The sequence below is a fragment of the Tachyglossus aculeatus genome, chromosome 9 (assembly GCF_015852505.1).
Source record: "Tachyglossus aculeatus isolate mTacAcu1 chromosome 9, mTacAcu1.pri, whole genome shotgun sequence".
NCBI lineage: Eukaryota > Metazoa > Chordata > Mammalia > Monotremata > Tachyglossidae > Tachyglossus > Tachyglossus aculeatus.
Window position 1 is genome coordinate 37,470,593 of NC_052074.1, and position 27,287 is coordinate 37,497,879.

Consider the following 27,287-nt stretch of genomic DNA (forward strand, 5'->3'; position numbering starts at 1 on the left):
GAGCTCTCACATTATACTACACAGAAAGCAATGATCTGTTGAAATGTCTTCAACCTCCTTATTCAAGTCATCCAGAGACCATCCAAGGCAGAGGAGGATGAGGAGAGAAGAAAGAAAGTGAGGTTTGTGCTAAGGTGAATACTGTGTGGGCCATAAAATCAGAGTTGCCTTAAAAGGGAAGAGTGCTTTAAGGAATAGCAGCATAAAAATTTCAAGTGTTTCTGTGAAAAAGCAATAAAAGTAGGACATTCTACTGGGGGAATCTCCATACAGTGTACTTTGGAAATCCCAGCCCTGCCCCCTCACTTAATGATGCTTGCTCTGGGGAGCACTTGAGGGTAATATGCAGATCCCGAACAGCTGCTGATGGGACCAGAAATAGAGAATTCGGCTACCATCATCACCCTTGGGCACTAGCTGTCAACTGAACTCCTGGCCCAGTCAGGAGGCTTGCAGGAAAACCCAACCCCTCATCAAACCTATTCTGTCTGAAGAACCATTGTCACCATGTGGCATTCCAAGGGAAGGAAACTATGGAGGTGAGGCTAGTGTGCTTAAGAGAGCATCTCTGTATTCCTTCCCTCAGAAAAATGGGGCCATCTGTACAGAACAGGCTTTGTTGATCACCAGATAAATAATAGTAATAATGATAACTGTAGTATTTGTTAAGCACTTACTATATCCCAGACACTGTACTAAGCACCGGGGTTTTACAAGGTAATTCAGTTGGGCACAGCTCCTGTCCCACATAGGGCTCACAGACTTATTGACAGATGAGGGAACTGAGGCCCAAAGAAGCGAGGTGAAGCGACTTGCCCAAGGTCACCCACACGGAAGACAGGTGGTGGAGCTGGGATTAGTAACCAGATCCTTCTGACTCAGACAACACTGCTTCTCTAATGTGCCTTAAACCAATGTTCCTTAAAATACCTCCACAGCCACATTGTTCCCATCCTCTTTCACTGTCTCTGACAGGCGGGGTTATGCCTGATTGGCACCCAAAAGAATCTACTATTCTGTGATATGGGGCCTCTGGAGAGCTAGTGGAAGGATCTAAGACCCTCTGGTCTTTGGGCATTGCCATGTGGTGCTGCATGGGACACTTGGTGGTCTCTCATCCCCATTCCCTACCTACCCCTATCCCATTGGGTACCTGGTCCACAACCCCTACTAGAAGCACAGAGGGGAAGCATCACAAGGTCACTGCTGTCCAGCAAGTTGGGGTTTCAAGGAGATCCCATGAGGCCCTGGCCAGTAGAAGAAGCAGAAATGATCAGGAAAAGGACAACCAGGTTATCTTTCCAAACTAACACTTAACTCTGAGATGCAGGGCGAGTAGATGTCTATACAAGGCTTTCAGTCCTAAGTGTGACGGCCATTCATTGATACATAACCTCAGGTACATTTTCCCCTCCATTAACGCTTTAGTCTAAATGCAAAATACCAGCCGGACCCGCTGCTGTGATTTATTTTGGGAGCCTGTGCTCCAGCTGAGCGTGAAATGCTGCTTTGCTGCACTCTGCCCCATTTCCTCCAAGAACCCACCTTTCCCTCCCTCATTCTTCATTGGGGCAGCATCTCCCCAAACAAGCAGATGCCAGATTCATCTGTGAAGGAGACCTTGGGGTTTTCCATCTGCCTCAGAAGGAGGAAACGTGGACTGGGAATTCCAGATGGTGGGGAGCTGGGGGGAACATCACTAGGGCATCTTTACTCACCCAAATTCTGGCACACCCATTTCCTTACTGAGGCAGAGATGGCTATCTCCATTGAACGGATGAGGAAACTGAGGCCCAAAGAGGCTAACTGACTCGTCCAAGGTCACGCAGCAGGCCACTGGCCGATGTGGACTAGAAGCTTCCCAGTTCCAAGCTCGGCACCCTCGGGCAGGATGTCAGTCTCACCCAGGACGTCGGAGGGGAGCAGGACATGGGCTGACATGCAGTACTCACGGTGCTGGCATCGGTCCCCGGTGAACTCCGGCGGGCAGTGGCAGTGCGGCTGGTTCCCGGGAGTGACCCTGCAAGTGCCCCCACTCTGACAGAAGTGGTCACAGATGGTCTGGCTGCAGTCGGGCCCTGTGAACCCCCGCATGCAGCTGCAGGTGGGTCTCCCTGGGAGAGAGGGTGAGAGAAAGAGTGTGGCTACAGGGGGATAAACAGGTCCAGAAGAGGGCAGCGGGGGAGCTCAGGGGACTGGTCATCTATAGCCATGGTCACGATCCTTAAAGACGAAGGGGACCCAAATGTGCTCAGTCCTTCAGTAGGGATTGGCAACCACTTCTCTACAATTCACTTCATGCTTTCCTGTGCCAAGCACTACACTAGGCTCTAAGCTAGGTACTAGATAAGCAGATGGGTTGGTCCCTGCCCCACACTGGGCTCACTAAGAGGGAGGGAGAGCAGGAATCTTAACTCTATTTTACAGATAATGAAACTGAGGCCCCTAGAGATTCTGTGACTTCCCAACAGGACAGAGTTGAGATTGGAATCCGAGGTACCCAACTCGCAGACACATTCCTTTTCCATTAGCCCACGTTGCCTTCGACTGGGGCAGGTATCCGACACTCCTTATTCCTCCTCTCCATCCCTGACTCTCCCACAGTGAACCAGCATGGACCGTCTGACATTCCTGACTCTTGCCCTCCAATTCTGACTCTTCCTGCAGTGACCCAGCACGGACCATCTGACACTCCTGACTCTCCCCCTCCAACCCTGACTGGGCTGAAGTCTCCTGATGCAGAACCCCAGGGGCCAAAAATCAGAATGACACCGGTCACCCTGCTTCACATTGAGAAATGCTAGAATGGAAGCAAGTCGAGCTCATTCTTCAAAAGAAAAATGTCCAGAAAATGTGCAGGGTGACTGGCTTCAGTCCATTTTCATTGGCACTGCCTTTTCTATGAGGCACCAAAAACATAAAGCCTTTGAGAAACTGACCTTTTTTTTGGGACAGAGAAACAGCATGACCTAGTGGATAGAACACGGCCCTGGGAGTCAGATGGATTTGGGTTCTAATCCTGACTCCACCACTAATAATAATAATAATAAAAATGGCATTTATTAAGTGCTTACTATGTGAAAAGCACTGTTCTAAGCACTGGGGAGGTTACAAGGTGATCAGGTTGTCCCATGGGGGGCTCACAGTCTTAATCCCCATTTTACAGATGAGATAACTGAGGCACAGAGAAGTTAAGTGACTTGCCCAAAGTCACACAGCTGTGTGACCTTGGACAAATCTCTTCACTTCTCTGTGTCTTAGTTACCCTACCTGAAAAATGGGGATTAAGACTGTGAGCCCCATGCGGGACATGGACTGTGTCCAACATGATTAGCTTGCAGCTACCTCAGTGCTTAATACAGTGCTTGGCACATAGTAAGCACTCAACAAATACCATAAAAAAGGACGGATGACAGGGTGGTTTGGTGTCTGTGATTTAAAAGCACACTTGTCACCTTTCCATTTACTGCAAGGATCCGTTCAAGGAAAGTTTGTATGTCTGAATTAGTCACTCTGTTGCTGGTATTTCTGCCGCATGTTTCATTATTTTACTTTTACTTGGAATGAATATGAGAACAGAGCAGACATACTTTGTGATCATTTTTGCTAGTGTTTAATTATTGGGAAAAAAACCCCTTAATGTGAATAGAAAAAAAAGTTCCACTCCTTTATGCACAATTTTAATTATGTCTCTTGGATGTGTGCTTTTAATTAACTGATGACATTTTCTTTGTTCAGTTATTATAGTTCAGTACAACTGTCATAAACTTATAAATTTTAATTAAAGCTGCCCAAACTCTAGCTATATAGTGTCCACCCAGGAATTTGCCAAAGGCTTAACTGTAAGTAAACCAACAATGAATAAATACACGAATCACCACTGGGATTTGTTTAGCAAATTATCTTTTGTGTGCAGATAATGAGGTTCTGCAACCTATAATGCTCACCAATAATTTTGAGCAATCACATTTAAAAGAATGAAAAAGCCATCCAAGTGCCTTAGCTATATGATGGCAATTATTATTTTGAATATTTTCATCGTCATTATTGTACTGGGCAAAGGAGAATAAACTATGTATCAATCTGTCTTTTCCCCCTCCCCTAGGCATTTTCTTTTGTTTCGTGATTCTCAAAAATCAAGGAGGGATTTTAAACCTCTTTTCAAAACATTTTAACTAGGTAACTCAATGTTCACATATTTCCTAAAACTCCATTCAATATGAGATGGAAAATCACTCTAGAACTCCAAATGTTCTGTTTTAGGGAAATAGACTTACAGATGGACCTTAGATAATGCTCTCCCTTCAGAGTGATTGGTGTCTGCCATTTTGAAGGGAAAACAGAGTGTGGGCAATCTGACAGCAATGGACCACTTAAAAGACAAAGATCACGGGTCCCCCTGGCAGCTGCCCTTAGAGACTGGCCAGGCTGACTCCCCTCGCATATCCTGGCTCAGGCCAGGTCAACCTCTTCATGCCCCTGGGTGATCCATCCTCACTACTGATCCATCCTCACTATCACCTGGGTACAGTAGTTGCCTTCAGGCTGCATGGATTGGTATTTTCGTTTTAGCATGATTTGATTGGGATTTCACAGACCCGAGCCAGCCCTGGCTGAAATCAAATTCCCATCGTTAAAGACAGGCGTGAGTCACTGTGTTTAATCCCTTGAAAATTGGGTTTTCAATGCCACCACGCCTTTGGACACATTTCTCCGGAAAGGAGTTGAGGGAAAGGCCAACACGGTTGGCGTGATTGGGAAAACTGTGATCCAAGTTACCCAGTATGGATGCCTTGCAGGTGCCTCCGTGGTGGCAGTAGCCGGTGCACTGATTGGTTTCACATTTTTCTCCCGAATAACTGGGCCAACAGTGACATCTCCGATCCCCCTTCTCATTCGTGACACACTTTCCACCATTTTCACAAATCAGTTTGCAAGAATCATCTGGGGAAGAAAAAGAGAGACACATGGAAGTCATGGGTGGGTGCCGGTGGTGGTGGTGGGGGGGCTGGGGAAGGGGAGGAGGGGGCATACAGAGCTTCCATTTCCTCTCCTCAGAGCAAAATGGCTGGAATGGATAGAGCGTTGCCTGGTGGGGTACAGGGTGGCACTAAATACCATTTTATTACACCAGACCACAGGTTTCTCTTCCCCAAGCCTAATACTCCCAGTTCCATTAAGTTTTCCTCATTTTTATGGGAAGAGCAAACAGGAAAATCAGATGTCAGGAAATTCAGTAAAGGTAATTCCAGATAAGATAGAGCCTCTATTTATTAGGAATATGTGGGGCTTTTAATGACAGTGGTGTTGTTTACTAAGTATCTACTGAACATGCCACAATGTACTAAGTGCTCTGGAAAGTACAATCCAAGAGACGTTCTGCACGTAGGAGCACATGAACTTGAGCTAAACACTGTACTGCTGCTATAAGGCTCGCTTCTGACACACACGAACAAGACAACATTCTGAGAAAATGAGCTGTAAACAGATTCCTGAACCATTACATTGAATGCAGCTCTATAATGGCATAATACTGTGTACCTAATTCCACAATTCCACGAAGTTCCCAGACCCAAAACCAACACCAGGGCCTTGGTGTAATTGGAAACATCCTTTCCCTTTATGGGAAGGTCATGTGGAAAGGGCATTCTAATGCGAGTTAGGAGACTCCTTTTCAGTATCTGTTTCTGTGACTGAATAACTCTCTCTATAGTTCTGAGATTGGCTAGTTCTACATCTGGCCTTGTTATTGGCTAGCTCTATATCTGTCTCTCTGATGGGTCAACTGGGTCACCGTTGGGTTACCGAATACTAGTAAATAGACTAATGGCCATCGTTTGAGGGGGGCCACTGATACAGAACTGAGTGAGTACATACAGAGAAGTAAAGAAAACCACAAGCAAGTTCCTGTCAGACTGAAGGTTCTCAGAAATACACTGAAGTGCACCCAAGGGGCTGTGAAAGCCTTGAAGGCAGAGACTCTGTCTCGTTCTTTCTCTCAATTCCCTAAGGAGCCCTGCTCTTCACATAACAGACACTCGGTCAATACTGGGGACCATCTGTTGCGACTGATGCAGGAGAAAGGCATTAATTGAATAATGGCCACCAAAGCATCAACATTCAGAAAGAAATGTCCAGGGCCTCTTTAGGTGCACTTTTGTCTCCGCAGAAAGGTGGTGCTTTTTGACTACAAATACCCCCATTCCCACTACCTGGGTTGTCATACAAATCATTTCAGCTTAGGGAGAAGCTGCCAGGTTTGGCCAAGTCTCCCTGACCCAACTTTTCTCACCGGAGGGCTATTTGGAAATTCAACAGTCCTAAACTTTCGGTACCCAGTGTATCTGTCTGTGGTGGACAAGTTAAATACCAAAACTATCCCTGGCCATTCATCGGCAAATGTGAAAGTGTCTCCTCGAATCAAAACAAGGTGGCTTTTGGCGATAACTCAATTACCCACCAAAAACTGTGCTTGGGCAATTACAATCAGTTTTGCGAGCCAGCAGGTGAACACTTGGCTAAGAATGAGTAGGATTTGCATTTCAAATTTCCCCCATGAAGATTAGAAACATTCAATGTACTAATCACTTAACAATAGCTGCTAGAGAAAAGCAAGTGATTACAGAGATCCAGAAAACTTGGCAATACCCCATTTTTAATTATGAGAAAATTAATTGACATTGATCTGCACAAATCAATAGCCCTAAATCTCCCTGATTTTTGATTTCTCATTCATAGGTCCAGGTTAAATCTCATAAAGAAAAGGCTTCAAAATGGAAGGCGTCTGTCAAACTTCTGCCTTACCAGAGTTTTTAATTTCAGTAAAGTTGTACTGTTGTGAAGAAGAGGAAGACTTTTGTAAAGGCATGCCTCTGAAGGGATGCTAAACAAAGCTCTCCAATAGGTGTGAGGATTACAGTGTTCGGAGCTGGAAGAATGGGCCATATGTCTTCCTTGTCTCCATCGGTTTGCCAATTTCCTTGGGTCATGTGGGAGGGTTCAGATACTTGGGGATGGGATGTAGGAGGTGGGAAGGAGAGGGGGAAGGGAGGAAAAGTGAATTGAACAGTGTGGTCTAGTGGAAAGAATACAGGCCTGGGAGTCAGAAGACCTGGGTTCTAATTCCAGCTCTGCCACTTTTCTGCAGTGTGAACTTACCTACGTTACTTCTCTTTCCTCAGTTTGGTCATCTGGAAAATGGGAATTCAATGTCTGTTCTACCTCTCATTTAGACTGTGAGCCCCATGTCTGGGATTGTGTCTGACCTGATCATCTTGTCTCTATCACACAGTAAGCACTTAACAAATACCACAATTATTACTGTTATTAGCTTATCAACTCCTCCTCTCCTAATGTTGTCTTTATCACCCTCTCATATGGTTCCCAGCCTCCTCCACTCCTATGCCAATGACAAGGCTTTGGGGGATGCCCTGTTCGGTCATCACTTGTACAAAGAAATCTCACCGAAACTCATACTAATGGGAAATTGAGGGCTAGTTTCTTCATTCATTCATTCAACTGTATTTACTGAGCACTTACTGTGTGTAGAGCACTGTACTAAACGCTTGGAAAGTACAATTCAGCAACAAATAGAGACAATCCCTACCTTACAATGGGCTCACAGTCTTATTGGCATTAGGGTCTGGAGAAACACTGAGAACTTCTTCCCCTCTACCTTGGCTACTTCCATCTTCAAAGGACAAGCTTGAAACTCCTCTAAATTGAAAAAAACCCCACCTCCTCAGGAAGCTTTCCCTGATTAACTCACAACACTTCAGTATCCAACCTAGGTACTCATCTATTTCATTCATTCAGAGATCTGGAATGAAATAGATGAGTACCTAGGTTGGATACTGAAGTGTTGTGAATTAATCAGGGAAAGCTTCCTGAAGAGGTGAGTTGGTTTTTTTTTTTCAATTTAGAGGAGTGAAGGACTGTCAATCAGTTGTATTTATTGAGCACTTACCTTGTGCACAGCACTGTACTAAGTGTTTGGGAGAGTATGATACAACAATAAACAGACACACTCCCTGCCCATAACAAGCTCACAGAGGAGAGCTTAACTGTGCCTTGCTAGAGTGTAAGCTCCAGGGAGACAGGGAAGGAATACTCTGCTACTACTGTGCTCTATACTCTGTGGGCAGTACACAGCCCTGATGGATGGACTGATGGGTGGACTGAATAGCCTTGGAGCCCGTTTCCCACCCCCGGCTCCCGCCAAGCGCCCACCTGCCAGGCTCTCATCGCTGCATGTTCCATTGAGCCAGGATTTCCCTTCGGGACATACACACGAGGCTCCACTGGGGTTGAGGAGGCAGAGAAACTCACAGGTCAAGTGCAGGCATGGGTTGGGAGCTGTTGGAGGAAACAGAATTGGCACATGACGTGAGCAGAAGTCCCGGGAGTGGGCAGAACGCCAGGCAGTTCTGTGGGGTGAAGTCAAAGCTGACGGGATGGCATCAGGACACCCTCCCACAAGATGGTCACTTTGAAATCCTCTGGGCTCAGCTTTCAGTCGACAGCATGACGAACACCAATTGCCAACACTCGTATTTCAGCCTTGACACAGAATATTCCATTTGCATTTCTTGAACATTATTAAAAGTCTGTTAGTGGATGTTGTATGTTTCTAAAACTACCTGAACTGAGTCAGCTTTAGTAGAACAGTTTGTCAAATTACCAGACATGAATCTAGGATCCCCTGAGGTTCTGATAAATGGAGAGTTTATGATGTTTCAAAAAACAAAAACAAACAAAACCCTTATTTCAGTTTTTAATCGACTAAGCCCGTAGATATTATTTTCTATTGTTCCCCATCTGGTCATCTTCCCCTTTACTCTTTGCCTCTAATTTTCCCTCTAGTGAATTACTTAGCATGAATCATTCCACAACCCTGGCTCTCTCCCAGTGACCACAGCATGGACCACACAACACCCCTGAGTCTCCCCTCTCCATCCCTCACTCTCCCCTGGTGACCACGGCACGGGTCATCCAACACCCCTGACCCTTCCCTGGTGCACCCAGCCTGGACCACCCAACACCTTTGACTCTTCCTCCAGAGTCACATCATTGTAATAGCTTACAGAGCAAAGGACATTTTCTTTCTCAAACAAAAAAAAAACCATGGTGGCCCAGGTCAGTAACAAGAAAAAAAAAAAGATATTGGATAGATGCACAGCCCCATAATGAGTTACTAGAACTAAAGGTTGGAAGGGTTGGGTGGTGCATGCCTAGGCATCCCTGAAGATCAGATCTCCAGCAGGAGGGCCATCCCTTGGTTCTTCCAAGCAACCATTTGCCCCTGCCAGTTATAGACAGAGGTCTGACCCAGGATGGAATCGCTGATGGTCTCTTGAGATGAAACTCCAACTAGAACCAGGCAGCAGAAAGTGGTCACTGATGTAGTTGGACACCACCATGAGCAAAGGATCACATGTGGCTAACAAGCCAGACTCTTTATGGCCAACCAGCCTTCAACATTCCTGTGCAGTGTCTGGAAGGGAGGAATGGGACTGAAGGGGGTTCTCTCTGGGACTTCCGGCTGCGTGAGATGGATGCTTCCTGAACAGGTTTTTCCTGGACACACAGTACACACCCCCACCTCTAAGAATCCCTAACCTGGTTCAGTGTGGCCTACTGAAAGAGCACAGAAGACTGAGTTCTAGTTCTGGCTCCACCACTTGCCTGCTGGGTGACCTTACGTAAGTCGCTTAACTTCTCTGGTCCTCAGATACCTCAACTATAAAATGGGGATTTGATTCCTGTCCCCCTTCCTCCTTTGGCTGTCATCCCATGTGGGACAAAGACTTCATCTGTCTAATATCTACCTCGGTGCTTAGTACAGTACTTAGCACATAGTAAGCCTGAGTTCCAAAATTATTGTTATTATTACTGCCTTTTTGCCGCTAAGGGCCCAAGTCCCTCATCCTCCTTACATTCTTCTCCAGGTCTGCAGGCTCCCCTCAAGAGGGCACAGCTTCTAGGGTGCCAGCCACCTGCCCTGCTGCCACCCGGCCCTGCCCTCTAGATCATACCCTGTGAGACCCACAGGGGGTCGTTGAAGGCAGAAGAGCCCGTTGGACTAGCTGAGTAGGGGGTGGATGGAGGCAAGCTTATCCTTGTTCCAGGAATGCTGCCCAGTGACTGAATCTTGTGTGCAAGGAACGGATGTGATTCTCTCCTCATGGACATCATAACCCCATACCCAACCATTCCCAACCATGGTCCATCTGACCATTACAGATGACCCAACCACTGTCCACCTGAGATAAGTGTGGGTCTTGGGCTACCAGGGTGGATCCCAAACCGGCCCTTGCAGAGGGATGTGTATGTCTCCTTCTCCCTTTCCTTCCATTTCCTCTCCTTCTCCCTGTCTTCTGTTTTCAGGAAGAATTCTGGTCTGGAAAGGGGAGGTTTGGGGCTCCCGGCTCTTACCCTCGCGCTGCTTGTGGCGGTGGGACAGCAAAGCACCTCTCGTCTTATCGATGTCTAAGTGCAGGTAGTCCACCGGGCCCCGCCCAAATTTCTCCACTCGGAAGGCGCCGGCTTTCGGCCCCGCTCCGTAGATAAAATCCTCAAAAATGTCAATTCTGTGTGGGTGCAGAAGTCCTAGATCGGCAGGGAAATAGGTCAGAGGTCAGCACCTGGCCTGGATTCTCTGGCTCAGAAGATGCCTATGTGACAGCTATGCTTTTGAGACATGTTTGCTTGGGCTGGGCTCCAGCGGGTGAGTTTCCTCAGCACGTGACATTCAGATACTAGAAGCAACTCCATCCATTGATCGAGAATGGATTAACGCTCTGTCTGAAAATTGCCCCCTGACACTTCCTCGAAAAGGGGGATGGATGATTCTATCTAGCAACGCTCACGAGGAAGCATCACCAAGATCAGGGTTCAACAGGGGGTCCTGCCCAGTTTAACCATTTTTGGGGGGTGTTGAAATAGGGGAGGGGGACAGTTGGGTCCTAAACAAGTTCCAGAGTCCAGTGGGGGGGCGGGGGTCACTCAGTCTTCCCCTTGAGGTCCCACTATCATAGGCCAGTGTCCAGGAATAGTCTTGCCACACGAATCCCACCCACAGCCGGGCACCACGACTCCCTCCGGCCTTCCTGGGCCACGCTCACATCTCCAATCTGGGTTCCCTGCTCCCCGCCAGCAGTTGTTGCTGCTGTCAGTATCAAAGAGGCACAAAGGAGGATGGGAAACAGCGGGGAAGTGAGGGAGGGGAAGCAGCCACTGGTTCCTGGGACAGGGACAATCAATCCCATTACTCAAGCTCCTCACTGTTGCAGTGCCCCTGTGTGTGTGGGGAGGGGGAGCTCTGCCCTCAGGGGTCCCTGGCTCATTGGCAGCGGGCCCACACCCTCCCACTCTTTCCCATTCTCCACAGGAGACTCATACTCTCGACCCATGCCTTGGTCCTGTTGGAAAAGAAACTCATCTCCCTAGCTTCCTATTCTTGGTAAATAATGACTGAGAAAGCTTCCTTGATGCCTTTCAGACAAGTGGACCCGGTGAAATTAATTCCACCCCTGACATTAGACATTTAACTGCATTATTTCTAGATGGTCTTCCACAAAAACTGCTGAAATGGAGCTCAGGATGAAGCGGAGAAATTCCAATTACAGCTCGTTGTCTCAGGGTGGCCCTGAGGGCGGGCGGGGTGGGGGATGAAGGAAGGAAGAGGAGGCGTGGGGAGGATTCCAAGTGTTATTAAGGGAGTGCAGGTTCCAAAGCCCCTCGGTGTCTCCAGGGGGTCGCCGGGCCCAGTTCTGTCTCCAGCCTCCATACTGAGAGGACCCCCACCCACCGTGTTTGCTGCTGACAGCGACCACGGCACCCGAGCCGTCGAAGAGCACGCTCCCAATGACTGACAGCTCCATGTCGGCCCAGTAGAGACGTTGGCCAGACGGGTCCACAGCCAGTCCTGAAATGCAAGGAGAGGAGAGGGTGACCAAAGGGAGGGCAGATCGCTGTGAAAAGCAGAGCCCAGGTTTTTCCTCACGATGGGATATTTGGGCCTCACATGCCCACAGCGCTTGGGGCCACATCTCCACATTCTACTGCTTCCTCCTTCCTGTTCCTGCTGCTAGACTGTGAGCTCCTGGATGGGAGGATCACAACCACCCACTCTATTGGATTCTGCTTCCAAGCACCTCAGAACAGTGCTATGCTGCCAGTAGACGCCCGATCAATGCTATAGATCGATTGATTGGTCTGCTAACCAGGCATGACGTTAAGCCCTGAGTGCCTGGGAATTGAGTTCCCTGCTGCTGTTGCTGCTGCCTTCTCAGTGGAAATCCAAAGATCCTTTTCCACCTTTTTTCCCAACCCTCCGTCCCCACCAGTGTCCACAGCGGGTGTCCCAGGCTCCATCCCAGTGGGTATGCCTCTGCCTCATGCCAGTGCTGAGTGATTCCTAGGTCCTGGACTCGAGTAAAGGAGCACACTGCGAACCCTTGAGATACCCTCGGTATCTGGTCTGTAGAGCCACGAGCAGTGGCTTTGATTTCTCCGGAAGCCTTCTCATGAGAGAGCCCATCTTTAAAGTGGAAAGGCTTTAAGGGCAGCAGTCAGTTTCTCCTGTAGAGGAGAGGAGCTCGTTAAAGCCTGCTGCTGGGATGTTGGCCCAGGAATCGGTCTCTCTGGATCGCATGTCAGCGTGACCCCTTTTGGCTTTCATTTGGAGATGAGGAGGAGAGAAAAAAGATTCAGTTCCTCTGCAACTCATCTGCATTAGGGATGCGGGTGGTTTGAGGCAGACTCAGGAACCATAGGGAAGCTTTTCATGGGATTTCACATCTCTTAAAGCATCAGCCCCTGAGCTGTCCCCTGGGTCAACCAGGAAGTCGGCCCAGCCCAACTGCCAGCTCTGACAAGGACACCAGGATATGGAGAGAAACTGGGGGTTTTCACCTTCCTGCCCTCTTATCCTCTTTGACGTGCCTAATTTTTCCCACTCCAACCATGGGTCCATCTCCCATGGAGTTATATAGCCCTCAGACTGCTATGGCCAGAAGGAGGGCCACATGGCAGCAATTTGGAGGCATGTTTGCAGAGCACTGTACCAACAACATGTGTAGAATGCCATACTAGGTGCCTCCTGTATGTGGACGACTCTACTTGTTGCCTGCTGTAAGTAAAGCACTGTACTGAGTGCCCCAGAGTGCAGAGGGCTCTACTGGGTGCCTACTTTGTGCAGAGCACTGTACTGGGCTCCTACTGTGTGCCAAGTGCTGTATTGAACACAGTTGCTGGGGAGCTTATGATTAGAAGTTGAAGACCCAGTCCTGGCTTTCGAGAAACTTAAACTTGTGTGAGTTTGGCTCATTCTGGAACTATGAGTGTATTGGGCTCCAAGCCAGGATCCTCATTCACTTGTTTCCAGACTGAGGCGGAGGCCAGCCTAGCTCCGGCCAGAAGTTCCCTGACCCAGGGAACAGCATGACACTTAGACTGCGCAACCCATGTGGGACAGGAACTGTATCCAACTCAATTTGCTTGACTCCATTCCATTGCTTAGTGCAGTGCCTGGCATATAGTAAGTGCTTAACAAATACCATCATTATTAAATACCATTTTGCTCTTACTTACAACTGCGGATGAAGGGGAATTTTCCGGTGCTGAGAACAAAAGGCCAAAAGGACATCCATCAGGCTCCTGATTTGGGAGGTCATCAGGGCCCACCCCTCTGTCACCTCCATCCCAAACCCCATCCACATGAGGAGACAGACAGAAGCCAGCAATGCCAAAGACGAGGGCCAGGTGGGGTGGGGCTGTTTTACTGCACTGAACTGAGACTGTACATGAAACCCATTGTGCCTATTTTGAGTCTGTAGGAGGAAAGTTTCAATCTGAGACTGGAACAGGAAACCCATATGTGTGTAAATCTGTCTTGACTCTACCAGAGAGGGTCACAGTAAGCAGCAACCTGCAGAGACAAATGGAGAGTGGCTATCACCAAGTCTGCTGATAATGGCATTCAAGGAATGATAGGGGAGGGCTCAGTGTGCAGTGTCAAGGCCCATTGCACCAGCTGTATGGAAACATTGGTCGCACAGGGGATCGGCTGCCAGGAAATTTAGTGCAGAGTTGAGCCGTATGAGGTATGGGAAAGAAGAAACGTAGAGAGCAGGAGGGAGAAAGGGCGAGAAAGAGAGAGAGACTCACACATAAAGAGAAATTTCACCCCCCACTCTTCCACTGGCTCACCATTCCCCTGCCCCAGCTTGGTATTGCTGTCCAGCCAGACCAGACTGTGGGAAGGGGGTGCCAATCCCCTTCATTTCCCCCAACCCCCTGCCCCGAGCTGGACATCTGCAACTGGTTGGGGGAGGTGGGTGACAGCAGTGACCAAATTGGTCCTTCCTCCTGCTACACTGAATGAGGGGAGCCTCCATTTGGGCACCAAAAGGCCAATAGACACCGTGATGCTAATGTTGGCCAGGCTACAGGGCTGCTGTGACCATGACTGAGGAAGAATAGGACAGTTCTTCTCTAGTAGCAACCAGAGCAGCTGCCACCATAGCCACCCCCATTGCTCTACTCTAGGCCATCCTGATTCCAAAAAATATGACCTTGGGTAGTAGCACAACTGCAAACTGATGAACATCCTTCTAGACTGTCAGGTCCTTGTGGGCAGGAGTAGTGTTGACCAATTTTATTGGATTGTATTCTCCCAAGCTCTTAGAACAGTGCTCTGCACATACCTAGAGCTCAATAAATGCCATCAATGGAATTGATTGACTGCTGCTTGATATCAGTACTGCCTTCCTTGACTGTTTTCCATAAATTCCCTGTTCTTGAATCAATCAATGGTATTTATTGAGTGCTTACAATATGCAAAGCACTGTAGTGCTTGGGAGAGTACAGCACAAGAGTTAGTAGACTTGTTCCCTGGACACAAGAAGCTCAGTTTGACTTTAAATGAGTTCTCTGAAATCATTTATCTAGAGGAAAGCCCCCTATTAAGATTTCCCACTCCCTTTTCCATATTTCCATATTTATTTTTTTTCTTATGAGACTGGTTAAGTGCCTACTCTGTGCCAGGCGCTGTTCTAAGGGCTGGGGTATACACAAGCTGATCAGGTTGGATCTCAAATAAGGCTCACTGTCAATTCCCATTTTACAGATGAGGTAACGGAGGCACAGAGAGTTAACTGTCCAAGATCACACAACAGACAAATGGTGGAGCTGGGATTAGAATCCATGTCCTCTGACTCCCACACCCATGCTCTTTCCACTAAGCCACACTGCTTTTCTAATTAATTGCAGGGAAATTAAGTGGATGATTGTCTGGGAAATCCCTAAGGTAAGCTGGCTGCCTGAAAGGAGTCAGGTGCTGAGGTCCCAAGTGGTCCCAGGTGTTGGGTTCCAATTCCAACTCTGGTCACAGGCGGGATTTTGGATGGGCCTCAGTTTCTCCCTTTGTAAATGTGAATCACATGTCTCCCCTTCCCCGCCCCTCAGCAATTCTCAGCAGGAGTTGGGAGGAGGATGAGAGGGTTACATCTGCTGAGACCCATGTGGGGGTCCTGAGTCTTTCTTCTCTCCCCACTACGACTCAATTTACCCTTGCCATGGGGCCAACTAGCAGGGACAGCTACTCGGCAGGCTCCAGATGAGATGGAGCCATAATATCCAGCAATACCTCAATATGGCTGCAGAGTCACGATGAGAAATTAAGGGGCATGACTGCTTATTACCCAAGAGCCTCTACTATGCCACACTCCAGAGAATTGAACCAGGCCATCTGGGGTCAGTGGTTCCCCGACGCCTCCAATGTGGCAGCCATGGTGACCGTTGACCATGGCGGGAGAAATCCAGGGCTGGATCCCCTACTCCGCTTAACTAGTTCTGCGCTGAGGTGATGGGGGTCAAGAACAGAGAAGGGGCAGCAATTGGGAGGAGAGATGGGAAAGAGCACTGGGAGGAAGGTGCCTTGCCAGGGAATGCCACCACTGCCACCTCTCTCTCCAATCAGTACAATCATCAGTAAACCAGTCTTCTCCCACCCCTCCTGACTCTCCACCAGATTTCTCCCATATGTGGGTGGAATCCAGGAAACTGTGGCCATTGACAGCCCAGCCAGCCAGGCCTCCCTAACCCCTCCATTTCAGGGCCGGCCCTGCTGGCAAGATGCAGCGTACCTGTGGGTCTTTGGAGATTCTTCTGGACCAATACTCTCCTCAACGTGCCATCCATCGCTGCCTCTTCAATGTGGGGATGATCCCCCACCACTGTCCAGTACATCATCCTGCAGAGAGCCGAGGCTGGGCGTCAGATCTGGCATGTGCTTTCAGATGGTTGAACAGCCCGCCAATCGGACAGACCTGGGAAGGGTACTGAGCACAGGGGCACCTGAGGCTTTTGTTAGAAGAAATGGTCACCCACTCTACTAGGAGCTCTTTAGTTATTGTTCTGCTGCCTTCAAGTGCCTCCACTGCCCTGCTCCAGGGTGGCAAGCAGTTCGCTGGTGGGCTCAAGAGGAGCTGCACCCCCGCAAATGGCCTGACATTTTCTGCTCCTGGGCATTAGTTTCTGGCTGTGTGGGAAGCGCTGCCGATTCTATGCTGGGTGGGGAACTCTGCCTGAGACTTCAGTCAGTCAATCATATTTATTGAGCACTTACTGTGTGCAGAGCTCTGTATTAAGCACTTGGGAGAGTACAATATAAGAATAAACAGACACAATTCCTGCCCACAGTGACCTTACATTTTAGAGGGAGCTTATAGTCTAGAGTTGGTTAGTTCTGGTGAGTATTGAGTATATTTACTATGTGCCAAGCACTGGGCTAAGCACTGGGATAGATATAGATTAATCAAGTCAGAGTCCCCATCCCAAAAGGGGTTTGCAATCCAAGAGGGAGGGAGAGCAGAGATCTGAACCCCATTATACAGATGGGAACTCTGAGGCTCAGAGACGCGAAGAAACTTGGCCCAGGTCACACGGGAGGCCAGGAGTGGAACTGGGACTACAATCCCGATCTCCTCACTCCCAGGACCGTGCTCTCTCCTCAGGGCCCAGTGGCCTCCTGTTCTGACCAGGGAACTGCAATGACAGAATCATAGTGCCACCCCCAGTGAACCCTCAAACTGCCCATCTTACCCTTTGGGGGGATTCACAGTGATGGCATAGGGCTCGCCTGCTGTATTGGTGAGGAGCCTGGTGCAGTTGGGCCCGTCCAGTTGGCCGACATTGATGGAGTATCTCAGGCTGGTCCAGTGGGTGGTATAATAAAGGAACCAGTGCATGCGTGAGTGGTCAGTCCAATAGATATTCCCAGCGACCCAGTCCACGGCAACGTCCCGGGGTCTTTTGAATTCCGGGCACTGGAAGAGGAGGGTTCACAAAGAAGGGAAAATATCAAACCAAGTCAGATTTATGGTGCTGCCTTTTGGATGTGAAAGAGTGAGAGAGAGAGAGAAAGAGAGAGAGAGAGAGAGTGTGTGTGTGTGAGAGAGAGAGAGAGAGAGATATATAGAGAGAGAGGGGCGAGGAGAGTGAAACAGTGGGTGGGTGTGTTAGTGTGTGCCATGTTACATCTTTTACTCAGAACATGAGGATTGGCTTTTTTTTTGGTATTTGTTAAGCGTTTAGTATGTGTCAGGCACCTTAGTAAGCACTGGGGTAGATATAAGCTAATCTAATTGAACACAGTCCATGTCCAGTATGAGACTCACAGTCTTGATCTCCATTTTACAGATGAGGTAACTGAGGTACAGAGAAGTGAAGTGATTTGCCCAAGATCATAGAACAGACAAGTGGCAGAGCAGGGATTAGAATTGGAGTCCTCTGACTTCCAGGCTCGGGCTCTTTCCAGTAGGACACGCTGCTTCCGGATTCCACTATCCAGTGATGGTCCTCCCAGCCCCGGTGTCTGTCTTTGACCACACCCACCATCATGGTGCTGGAGGAATCGCTAGGCTCCCCCTCTCCCCCCGTGTCAAGCTTCATTCATTCATTCATTCATTCATCCATTCACCTCCAGGCTGGAGTTGGGTGATGGGGTCGGTGGGGAGAAAAGGGGGCACTGTCTTTCACAAAGGCTTTGCAGAGATCTGGACATTGAGAGGCAGGCTCAGACCCAGGGACTGGAGCATTTGCACCCAAGAATTTGGGATCTGTGTCCCCTCGGGCACATGGGGCAGGAGGGTGAGTCAGCCACACTTCGGCCTGTCTGATATCAGCTGTCCCATCTTGGAGCCTGAAGGATGGCTGACTGCACTGCCTCGAGGAGTTGGTTGGGGGGGAGGTCTCCAGTCCTTACTGACACCAGCGCCAATCAGAGAAAATCCTAAAGGCTTCGCCAAGATATTCAAGGGGAGAAGAAACTGCCGAGGAAGGAGGAGGGGGAGAAGAGCGAAAGGGAGAAGGAGGCAGAGGAAGATAGTGGGGAAAGGATAGAAAGTTCTTGTACTTCGCTTGATTTTTTCTGGCTTTTCCTGCTCTGTTTACTCATTATCAGTGCTCTTCTCACAACAGAGGAGAAGTGGCAAAGGGTGTTTCATTTTCATTCTGCCATATTCCGAGTAAATGAAGAGAAAACCCCCAGGCTTCTCGTGGTTTGAAGGCTCTCCAAATATACCTTTGATTTCACCGAAGGAGGCTTTGGAAAACAACGCCATAAATAATGGAGGCTGTTTTCAGTAAAGCCAAGAACATTTCCGGCTCGCAAGCTGGGGGGACCTGTCCTGCAGGTTAGCCGTGCGCAGAGAATGTCCGCCCTCATGAATATTTATAGCTGTCCTTATTTGCCATCCTCAATCCTGCAAAGACTGGTCCGAAGCTTCGAGCCCAGAGCCCTTCTACTGTCATCTTTCCTCAATGCCAGAGAAGAGTCTTTCTGTCCCATCCCCAGCAAAGAGAAGAGCTCCGCCCATTGGCCAAAACAATGGCTTTGGGTTGGTGATGTATAATAACGTCTGCATGGAACTATGGGGACAGAACCGTTTTATATTGATTCTGATGAGAAAGAGAGAGAGAGAGAGAGAGAGAGAGAGAGAGAGAGTGTGTGTGTGTGTGTGTGTGTGTGCGTGTGTGTGTGGTGAGGGGAAGCGTGTTTTACTTACGATCAAACCACTGGCGGTCCGTCCGCTCTCTCCACCGGGGAGCCTTTTGTAGAAAATCCCTCCTGGGTTAAACTGAGTACTCCAAATAATCATATCCCTTTGATAATACACATCCATCCCTGTTATCCTTGAATTATGTTCAATATGAGAAATTTGGTGATGATCGCCACTGTAGTTGAATGGATATATAAAACCCAGGATATCAGTGTCATTAGCAATGTAGAGAACTTGATCTTCAGAGCCTGGAGATTATTATAACGAAATACAAAAATAAAGTCAATTTCAACGAATGTCAAAGCAGTCACTGTTCATTTTTTTTCAAATGATTTTGTACTCTCATGCTGACATGGAACTTTGGCAAGGCATGTCTGGCTATTTTAGGATCTTTTAGACTTAGGATCCCGAATCCCAAGAGACTCCAGAGGCTTTTAGAGTCCTTCCCCTACTAAGCCCTCATTTCCTCTTCTCCCACTCCCTTCTGCAGTGTCCGAACACTTGCATTTGCACCCTTTATTCCCCCCTCCTTCAGCCCCACAGCACTTATGAGCAAATCGACAATTTATTTATTCATTTATATTCATGTCTGTCTCCCTCGCTAGACTGTAAATTCATTGTACAAAAGGGCACTCATTAATTGGTAAAGAAAGCACATGGACTTTAGGAATACAAGTAAGAGTCAATAGCTCAAAATCCTCTTTGCCAAAGGAGACACTTCCCCTAATGCTTCCACATTGAAGATTAACTCGAAATGGCAGTGGTGTAACCGTGACTCTTTATTAATCAATCAATAGTATTGATTGAGAGCTTCCATTTTTTAATGGTATTTGTTAAGTACTAACTACGTGCCAGGCACTGTACTAGGCACTGGGGTAAAGTCAAGGCAATCAGGTCAGACACAGTTGGTGTCCCACATGGAGCTCACAGTCTTAATCCTCAATTTTCAGATGAGGTAACTGAGGCACAGAGATGAGAGGTGAGTTGCCCACGGTCACATAGCAGACTATATATATGTCCTGTATATATGTGTACATGGTTGTACATATTTATTACTCTATTTATTTATTTATTTTACTTGTACATATCTATTCTATTTATTTTATTTTGTTAGTATGTTTGGTTTTGTTCTCCATCTCCCCCTTTTAGACTGTGAGCCCACTGTTGGGTAGGGACTGTCTCTATATGTCGCCAACTTGTACTTCCCAAGTGCTTAGTACAGTGCTCTGCACACAGTAAGTGCTCAATAAAGTCGATTGATTGATTGATTGACTAGTGGTGGAACCCGGATTAGAACCTAGATCCTTCTGATTTCCAGGCCTGTAGTTTATCCACTAACCACACTGTTGAGAACACTGTTTTAAGTGCTTGGGAGAGTCCAGTACAACAGAGTTGGTAGACACAGTCCCTGTTCACAATGAGCTTAAAGTCTAGAGGGGAAGACAGATATTAATTCAAATAACTCATAATATGTAATATTTTTATAACTTTTATAACTTTTACCTTTTGCTCTGCAGGTGTGATTTTGCTCCTGGTAATTTTGGTCACACACACATTTGTAGGACCCTTTCACATTAACACACTGATGGGAACAGGTTCCAAACCCCAAGCACTCATCAATGTCTGGAAAACAAGACATCTCACAATAACATCTTTAGGCGCCTGGGTGGGAATGTCTTCATGACATTTCAGACCCCAGAGCTCAGAACAGAGAGCAAATCTTCTTTTCCTCCAACTCGACATCCACACCCTGCTCATCAGAATGACCACCAGCCCACCCTACTCACTGATGGGGCTTGCCCTGGACAAAACAGAGTTGAAGCAGAGCCACCGAGATAAGAGGTACGAAGACGTTTCTGGATGGGGACAGACAGTAAAGACGGTGGCCTTACAGTGTGGTAAGGAGGTGGGACTGAAGCATGGAGAGCGTGGACAAGGCAATCACGGGAGGCTCTCCACCAAATCCCACCCCCACAGGATGAGGGGGTCATCCATTGGTGTTGGGACGGTGATAGGTTTGAAGCAAATAAAAGGAAACATTCCTTGATCCAGTGGAAGGTACAGCTGCCATGAACATTGGACAGCCAAAAATACTGGGAGGTTCAAGGCGGGGTTTGGATCAATTCATGGAGAGGGGGTGGTGATGGGGAGAACCACTGTGGGCACAGTGTGAGATGTTACAGCCTTAAGCACTGGGCTGGATTTCCTGCAGGACAACCATCATCTGGTCCTCCTAGTGCGCCTTTGCCATGGTCAGAGACAGAACCTGGCTGGAAGGGCCAGTGAAATAGCTGACCCAGCAGTGGAGATACAGATGGACTTATGCCCTTGGTCCCAGCTGCCCCTGGCCACCTCTCTCTTACACTCTACCTTGCCTGGCAACCCTGTGACCTAAGTCTACATGAGCAGAGGAAAACAGAGGCCTGAGTATCACATGAGTTGGCGGGGGGCGTGGGGGGGGGAGGGGTTGAAGACTTTTCCCAAAATGGCTAGTTATGCAGGGTCAAAGGACTCCCCATGGCAGGTATTGCTTCTCCAGTGGCCCAGCCTGATCCCCTCCCTCCCTCTTCCACCGTCTCCCTTCTCCTCCATTCTGAGAATGACAGCAAGCACCCAGGAACCCGCTTTGAGAAAGCTTGGCCCCAAAACGTCACTGGGTCCCAGGGCTTGGTCCCAGGCTGCCCCAACAGTTTCCCAAATTGTTTGAGATGTTAATAACCTTTGCCTCACGGGGCCATCTGGAAACCACCTCAGCCTTTCCCACCTCTTCATCGGACCTTGGCCGTCTCTGGGCCCCTCTCGGTTGGCTAGATGTGACCTTCCCATTTCACTGGGGCATCAGGAGCTGGGATTGGTGGGGAATGGGGGCAACTCAGTCAAATTTGTCCTGCTCCTGATCACATGAGGGTTGGCCAGAAATGCCTACCCTCTCCTTCCCATACCGATCATCATCAGTGGTATTTATTGAGTGCTCACCTGGTGCATAGCGCGGCACTAACCTATGTTTTGGTTTTGAAGCACTGCAACCAATTTAAATATGAATTTCCCACACAGACTAAGATTTTACTAGCTCTTTCAGGAGATGAAATGGCCGTGGCAACTCCCTTTCACCAGATGGTAAATTTCAAGGAATATAATTGGAAATGGAGAAACTTTTGAGCATAACATTCTCTGCAGAACCACAACAAGTCCAGGAGGAAGAAATATTTCCAAAATCTCATTAAGGTGTATATTCCACCCAGAGACAGCTAGCAAGACAATGGATATTTGAAAAATAAGTTGGGCTGGGTTTCTAAAGCTTGCTTGTATGCCTTGTCTTCTACCCAGTCTAACTTCTCTTCTTCCTCATTTTAAACAGAAGAGAAATGTTACCCGCAGATAAAAGGTGGCTGCTAGCTACTCTCTTTTGTCAAAACATAAGGATACTTATGTTCCTCATTCTCCGATTTAGGTTGCTGGTACATTTTGTGGGTTTCACAAAAAGCATTGAGTTGTGATGATTCATGTTTTGCCCAGTCATTTCACACGGAAGTCATTTCCATATCAATTGGTTTCCTGGCCTCCAAGCTCAGGGGACTCATCAAGGCAAGAAGGAGGTGGATAAAGATCATTTTAGATTCCTTCTCTGACTGAGAAACGCGATTATTAATTCTCAAAAGTTTGGCCCGAGTCACCAAGCCAAAACATAGCCACTCAAGATGTTTCAAAAGTCAGGGTAGTCTTGCAAAATATTGCAATTCCAGAGGGTCGGGTAAAGAACCTAACAGCTCACTAATGAGTCTAATATTTCCTAGAATTGCCATGTCTTAATTTGCATTTCAAAACCGTAACCATAAAGAAACATCCTGAAATTCCTACAGGTCTGACTGTGCCAGAGGAAGGGCTTAGTCAGGGAAAGGTTACAGCTGCCTAGGGCAGTCACTGTTAATAATGCCACCCTCCCTTCCTACACAAGGGGCTTGGGGAAATGGATTCCCTGGGGCCATCGTGGAGTGCGGCAGCAGAGAGAATCTTTCTAGATTTATGGGAAAGCTGTTTTAGAAATATACTGTACCTTCGCACTGTCTATTTGTCATGTTTCTCTGAAATCCGGGCTTGCAACGACAGAAAACAGATGTTTTGGTTTGATTACAATATGCACCATCTCCACATGGGTTCACATTATCTTCACAGGCATAGTCAGTGGGAACTAGGAATGAAAAAATTTCCCAAAAACTAATATCATTCTAATTTGAAAATCAGTCACATCTTTCCCCCCAACAAAGTTAGTCTTTCAGGCAGCCCGAAGTCAGTTCTGTCCCATCCTAAATGAACCGTGTTGTGGCATTCTGGGGACAGAGCCCGAGCCGAGCCGGGAATCGGTGTTCAAGCCACAGGCCGCTGTCGTCACAGGGAACCCACTGGGCACCCCAGGCAAGTCGGCAGCCTTGTCCCCCACCCACAATCACTGCTGGGCCACCTCTGGGGTAAGGTGGCAGGGGCTGAGGAGCTGAATGCACCACTAGTGGCAGACTTCAAAAATTAGGTCGCTGGCCTGAACGGAAAGCCCGGCGGGAAATGGCCAGCCTGGACTGGCCCTTGTGCTCAACTGGGGAGAAATGAAAGCAACAAGAAGTACGGCATTGTGGAGTATATTTCTGCAGCTCCACAGTCACTTCTGCTTCAGCACCGGCACTGTGTTGCACAAGGGCCTCAAGCGGTGGGAAAACCGTGATTCACAGAAATGAACAGGTAATCAGTGGGGTGGAATGAAGACCCCAATCAACCAATTGGTCCATCACTGATAGCTGTGGCTACACAGTTCCACGCTGTTGCTTGGCTGCCACTGCTTGAACGTTTTAGACTCTCACCACGCATTGCCATTTTACTGTTAAACAGGGTGAAGGTGGTAAAACTGAGAGAACCAGAGAGTCCTAGTGGCACCACGCAGCGAGACGGAGGCCAAGGCTGGGGGGTCCAGCAGCTTTCCGCCTTGCCTGATGCCACCCGCTGTGCACATCCGCTTCTTCCTGTGCTCTTAGGAAGACTGGAAGACTGGGATCCAATCCTTCTACCATGTTCTACCCAACCCCTGCAGTGGACAAATGCTCTAGAGCAGAAATGACTTCTGTGGTAACAAGAAGGCTATGGACAAGCAGGTCTCACTAGAGCAGAAAATGCAGGGAGGGAGGTCCTCCTCAGGGCCCACACCCTTCTGGGCAGCTGACCATTGCTTCATGCCTGCCATGAAGGGATGGATGAAAGCTGATGGGGAGGGAGAGGGGTGGTGGCAAGGACAGAGGATGGGAGAGTGTCTGGGGATCACTGTCACAGCCAATCAGGCTTAGGGGTCTCCATTTCCACTGCTCCAGTCGGGAAGGTTCCCTGACCCATTGGAGGCTCAGGCAGACACTGAGAATTGCCATCAGCCCAGAGGAATCAGAGCCCTTCCTTCCACTGCATCATGTCACATGCACACAGAGATTCATTCATTCATTCAATCATATTTATTGAGCGCTTACTGTGTTCAGAGCACTGTGCTAAGAGCTTGGGAAGTACAAGTTGGCAACATATTGAGACGGTCCCTACCCAACAGTGGGCTCACAGTCTAGAACGGGGGGACAGAGAACAAAACAAAACATTAACAAAATAAAATAAATAGAAAAAATATGTACAAGTAATAAATAGAGTAATAAAGAGATGAAAAAGGGTGCTCTCTTCCCAAACTCTTCCCAAATTCTCTGTGGTCTCATCCCCACCACAACATCCCTATGATGGATGAAGGGGGCCAAAACAGGTATTATTCTTTAATTCTATTTGTTCTGACGACTTGACACCTGTCCACATGTTTTGTTTTGCTGTCTGTCTCCCCCTTCTAGACTGTGAGCCTGTTGTTGGGTAGGGACTGTCTCTATATGTTGCCAACTTGTACTTCCCAAGCACTTAGTACAGTGTTCTGCACATAGTAAGTGCTCAAGAAATATGAATGAATGAATGAATGAATATTATCACCCTCACTTTACGGATGAGAAAACGGAGGCCCAGAGAGGGTGTGTGACTTTCCCAAGGTCACGCAGCTGGCCGGGGCAGACCTGGGACTCCCATTCCCCATGCTCTTTCCTCCAGGCCACGTATCATTCCAGCAATGACTTCCAGAGCAGCCCGGCCACTGTAGAGAGAGCCAAGCGCACAGAAACAGGCTCGGTTCTGCATGGGAAAGGTCAGGTTCTTCCGCAGTTCAACCCTGGGTCCGTCTCGCAGGCGGCCGGAGAGATTCGCCCCCTCCCCTGCCCCCGGGCCCTCCTCCCTCCTAGCCAGGGGTGAGGCTGGTGAGACCAACTCACTTGTCCTGCAGGCCCTTTCGTCGGAGCCATCTGCGCAGTCTTCAAAGCGGTCACACTGCAGCTCCATGGGGAGGCAGGCCCCATCACCACATGTGAATTCCTCCTTCGTACATGGCCGTACTCTCCGCACCAGCTGGTCTGCGAGAGAGGAGAGGGATGGCATCGGTGGTCTCTGCCCCACCTGCCAGGGGCACAGATGGCAACCAGGTGACACCTGCCTCTCATGCCATGGGGCTTCAGGCAGGAAGTGGTTAAGGGTCATTCCCACAGTTAGATGTGGGGCAAGAGGCCTCACAGTGCCATTAAATGAGTCCCATGATCTTCTGAGCCTTTCCCTCCAGTAGAGTAGGGCCACCCAGCCAGCACTATTTTCTCTGGGGCTCCGTCTGAAATCCCAGCCCAGGGTACCATGATGATCTTTAACTTCTGAGGGCCACAGCCACCTACCCCCGCAAAGGTCTTCGTCCGAGTTATCTCCGCAGTCGTCTACCTCATTGCACAGCTGCTCCAGGCTCAGGCACACGTGGCTGTGACGGCAGCGGTGGGGCCGTGAGGGGGGACACAGAAACCGTGCTGCAGAAGAGGAAGAGTGGAGGGGTCTTCACGGGCCCCGTCCGAAGGCAAGGGGCTCTGCTCTCTCTCGTCTGCCTTCCTTCGCCATCTCTCACGCTGCCACCAGCGGAGGCAACTGGCTGGGTCAGAACTCCCTAGACTGACCCTGGCTGTTCTGGCTCTTTGCGAGCATTTGGGCAGCAATGTGAAGGCTAGAGAGGGCTCAGCAGGTGCTCATCTTAGTCTGCACTGCATACCGGGACTCCACATGACTCAGAGTTCCAGGGGACGGGATTCCCTCTTTGATCCTGAGCTTCCTCTCCAAAACCAACTTGGGAGGCCTGGTGTGGCAGCATCCTGGTTTTCAACTCCAGTTCGTGGCCTGCCCCCATCCAGCATTTGAACAGAGATCACTGGGGCTCAATCTCTGCCCTGGTTTGGAATACCTCTGCCTGCTTCCCTTTGGATCTAGTTCACCGTGTCCGGGGCCGAAGGACCCGGTGGCCTCGGAAGGCCAGAGGACCACCCTCCTCTCTCTCCCTCTCCCCACACCAGGCTCACCAGACAAGACTCCATCAGTGATGGCTCTGAGGAATGCTGGTGGTCTGCTCAGGGCTCCCACTCCCTGAGGATGGGGGTGGACTAAGGCCCAGCACCTACTCTGCTCACAGAATCCCCAACCAAAATTCCCCAAACTCCCCACCTCCTCGGGCCAACAGTTTGGCCATCTCAACAGCAATGCACCCCTGAGACCAAGCTGGAGGGATGAGGAGCAAAAGGAGGGGGAGGAGGAGAAGGAAGGGAAGGAGGATAAAGAGGAGGCAGTAGCCTCCCCATTTCAACACATCCCGGAAGAGGACCCTGCACCACAAAGACCAGATACCGTACCACACATCTCAGGGGCTTCGTCAGAGTTATCTCCGCAGTCGTCTTCCCCATCACATACCCAGGAGCGTAGTTTGCAGAGGGAATTATTGCAAAGGAACTCATCCGCTCGACATATGTCTCCACCTTTGATAGAGACAAGAGAGGCCCCCTCATCTTGGGGTCCCACCATTTCCTGTGGATTTTGGTTTTGGATGCTCTTTTTTGATCTTCCCTCATTCACCCAGTTTCTTGCATATGAAAGAACAATCAATCGATTCTAGTATTTACTGAACCCCTACTGTGTCCCAGGCACTGTACTGGGTACGTGGGAATGGAGCTTCTGCCTCGGAGGAGTTTTTGAACCAATAGCAACTATAGTGCCTTAACCTAAATAAGCCTGCCATAAGAGACTTCCCTAGATTTTTACAGACACTGAACAGGAAAAAAAACTGAGGAGACCCTGAGAAGGCAGAGTAGCGGC

The 27,287-nt window shown here is 48.8% G+C and overlaps 1 protein-coding gene across 1 annotated transcript in view; it reads right to left on the reverse strand.

Moving 5' to 3' along the window:
* Positions 1-27,287, reverse strand: part of LRP1B (LDL receptor related protein 1B) — a 564,327-nt gene that overhangs the window by 29,945 nt on the left and 507,095 nt on the right. Inside the window, exons 70-82 of the mRNA XM_038750885.1 lie at positions 26,828-26,950; positions 25,835-25,960; positions 25,388-25,525; positions 23,119-23,253; positions 20,568-20,687; positions 19,071-19,312; positions 17,107-17,330; positions 16,149-16,255; positions 11,810-11,926; positions 10,435-10,608; positions 8,230-8,355; positions 4,780-4,944; positions 1,953-2,114 (exon numbers count right to left, since the gene is read on the reverse strand). Of these exons, the coding sequence (XP_038606813.1) occupies positions 1,953-2,114; positions 4,780-4,944; positions 8,230-8,355; positions 10,435-10,608; positions 11,810-11,926; positions 16,149-16,255; positions 17,107-17,330; positions 19,071-19,312; positions 20,568-20,687; positions 23,119-23,253; positions 25,388-25,525; positions 25,835-25,960; positions 26,828-26,950 (1,959 nt within the window). The remainder of the gene's footprint in view (positions 1-1,952; positions 2,115-4,779; positions 4,945-8,229; positions 8,356-10,434; positions 10,609-11,809; positions 11,927-16,148; positions 16,256-17,106; positions 17,331-19,070; positions 19,313-20,567; positions 20,688-23,118; positions 23,254-25,387; positions 25,526-25,834; positions 25,961-26,827; positions 26,951-27,287) is intronic.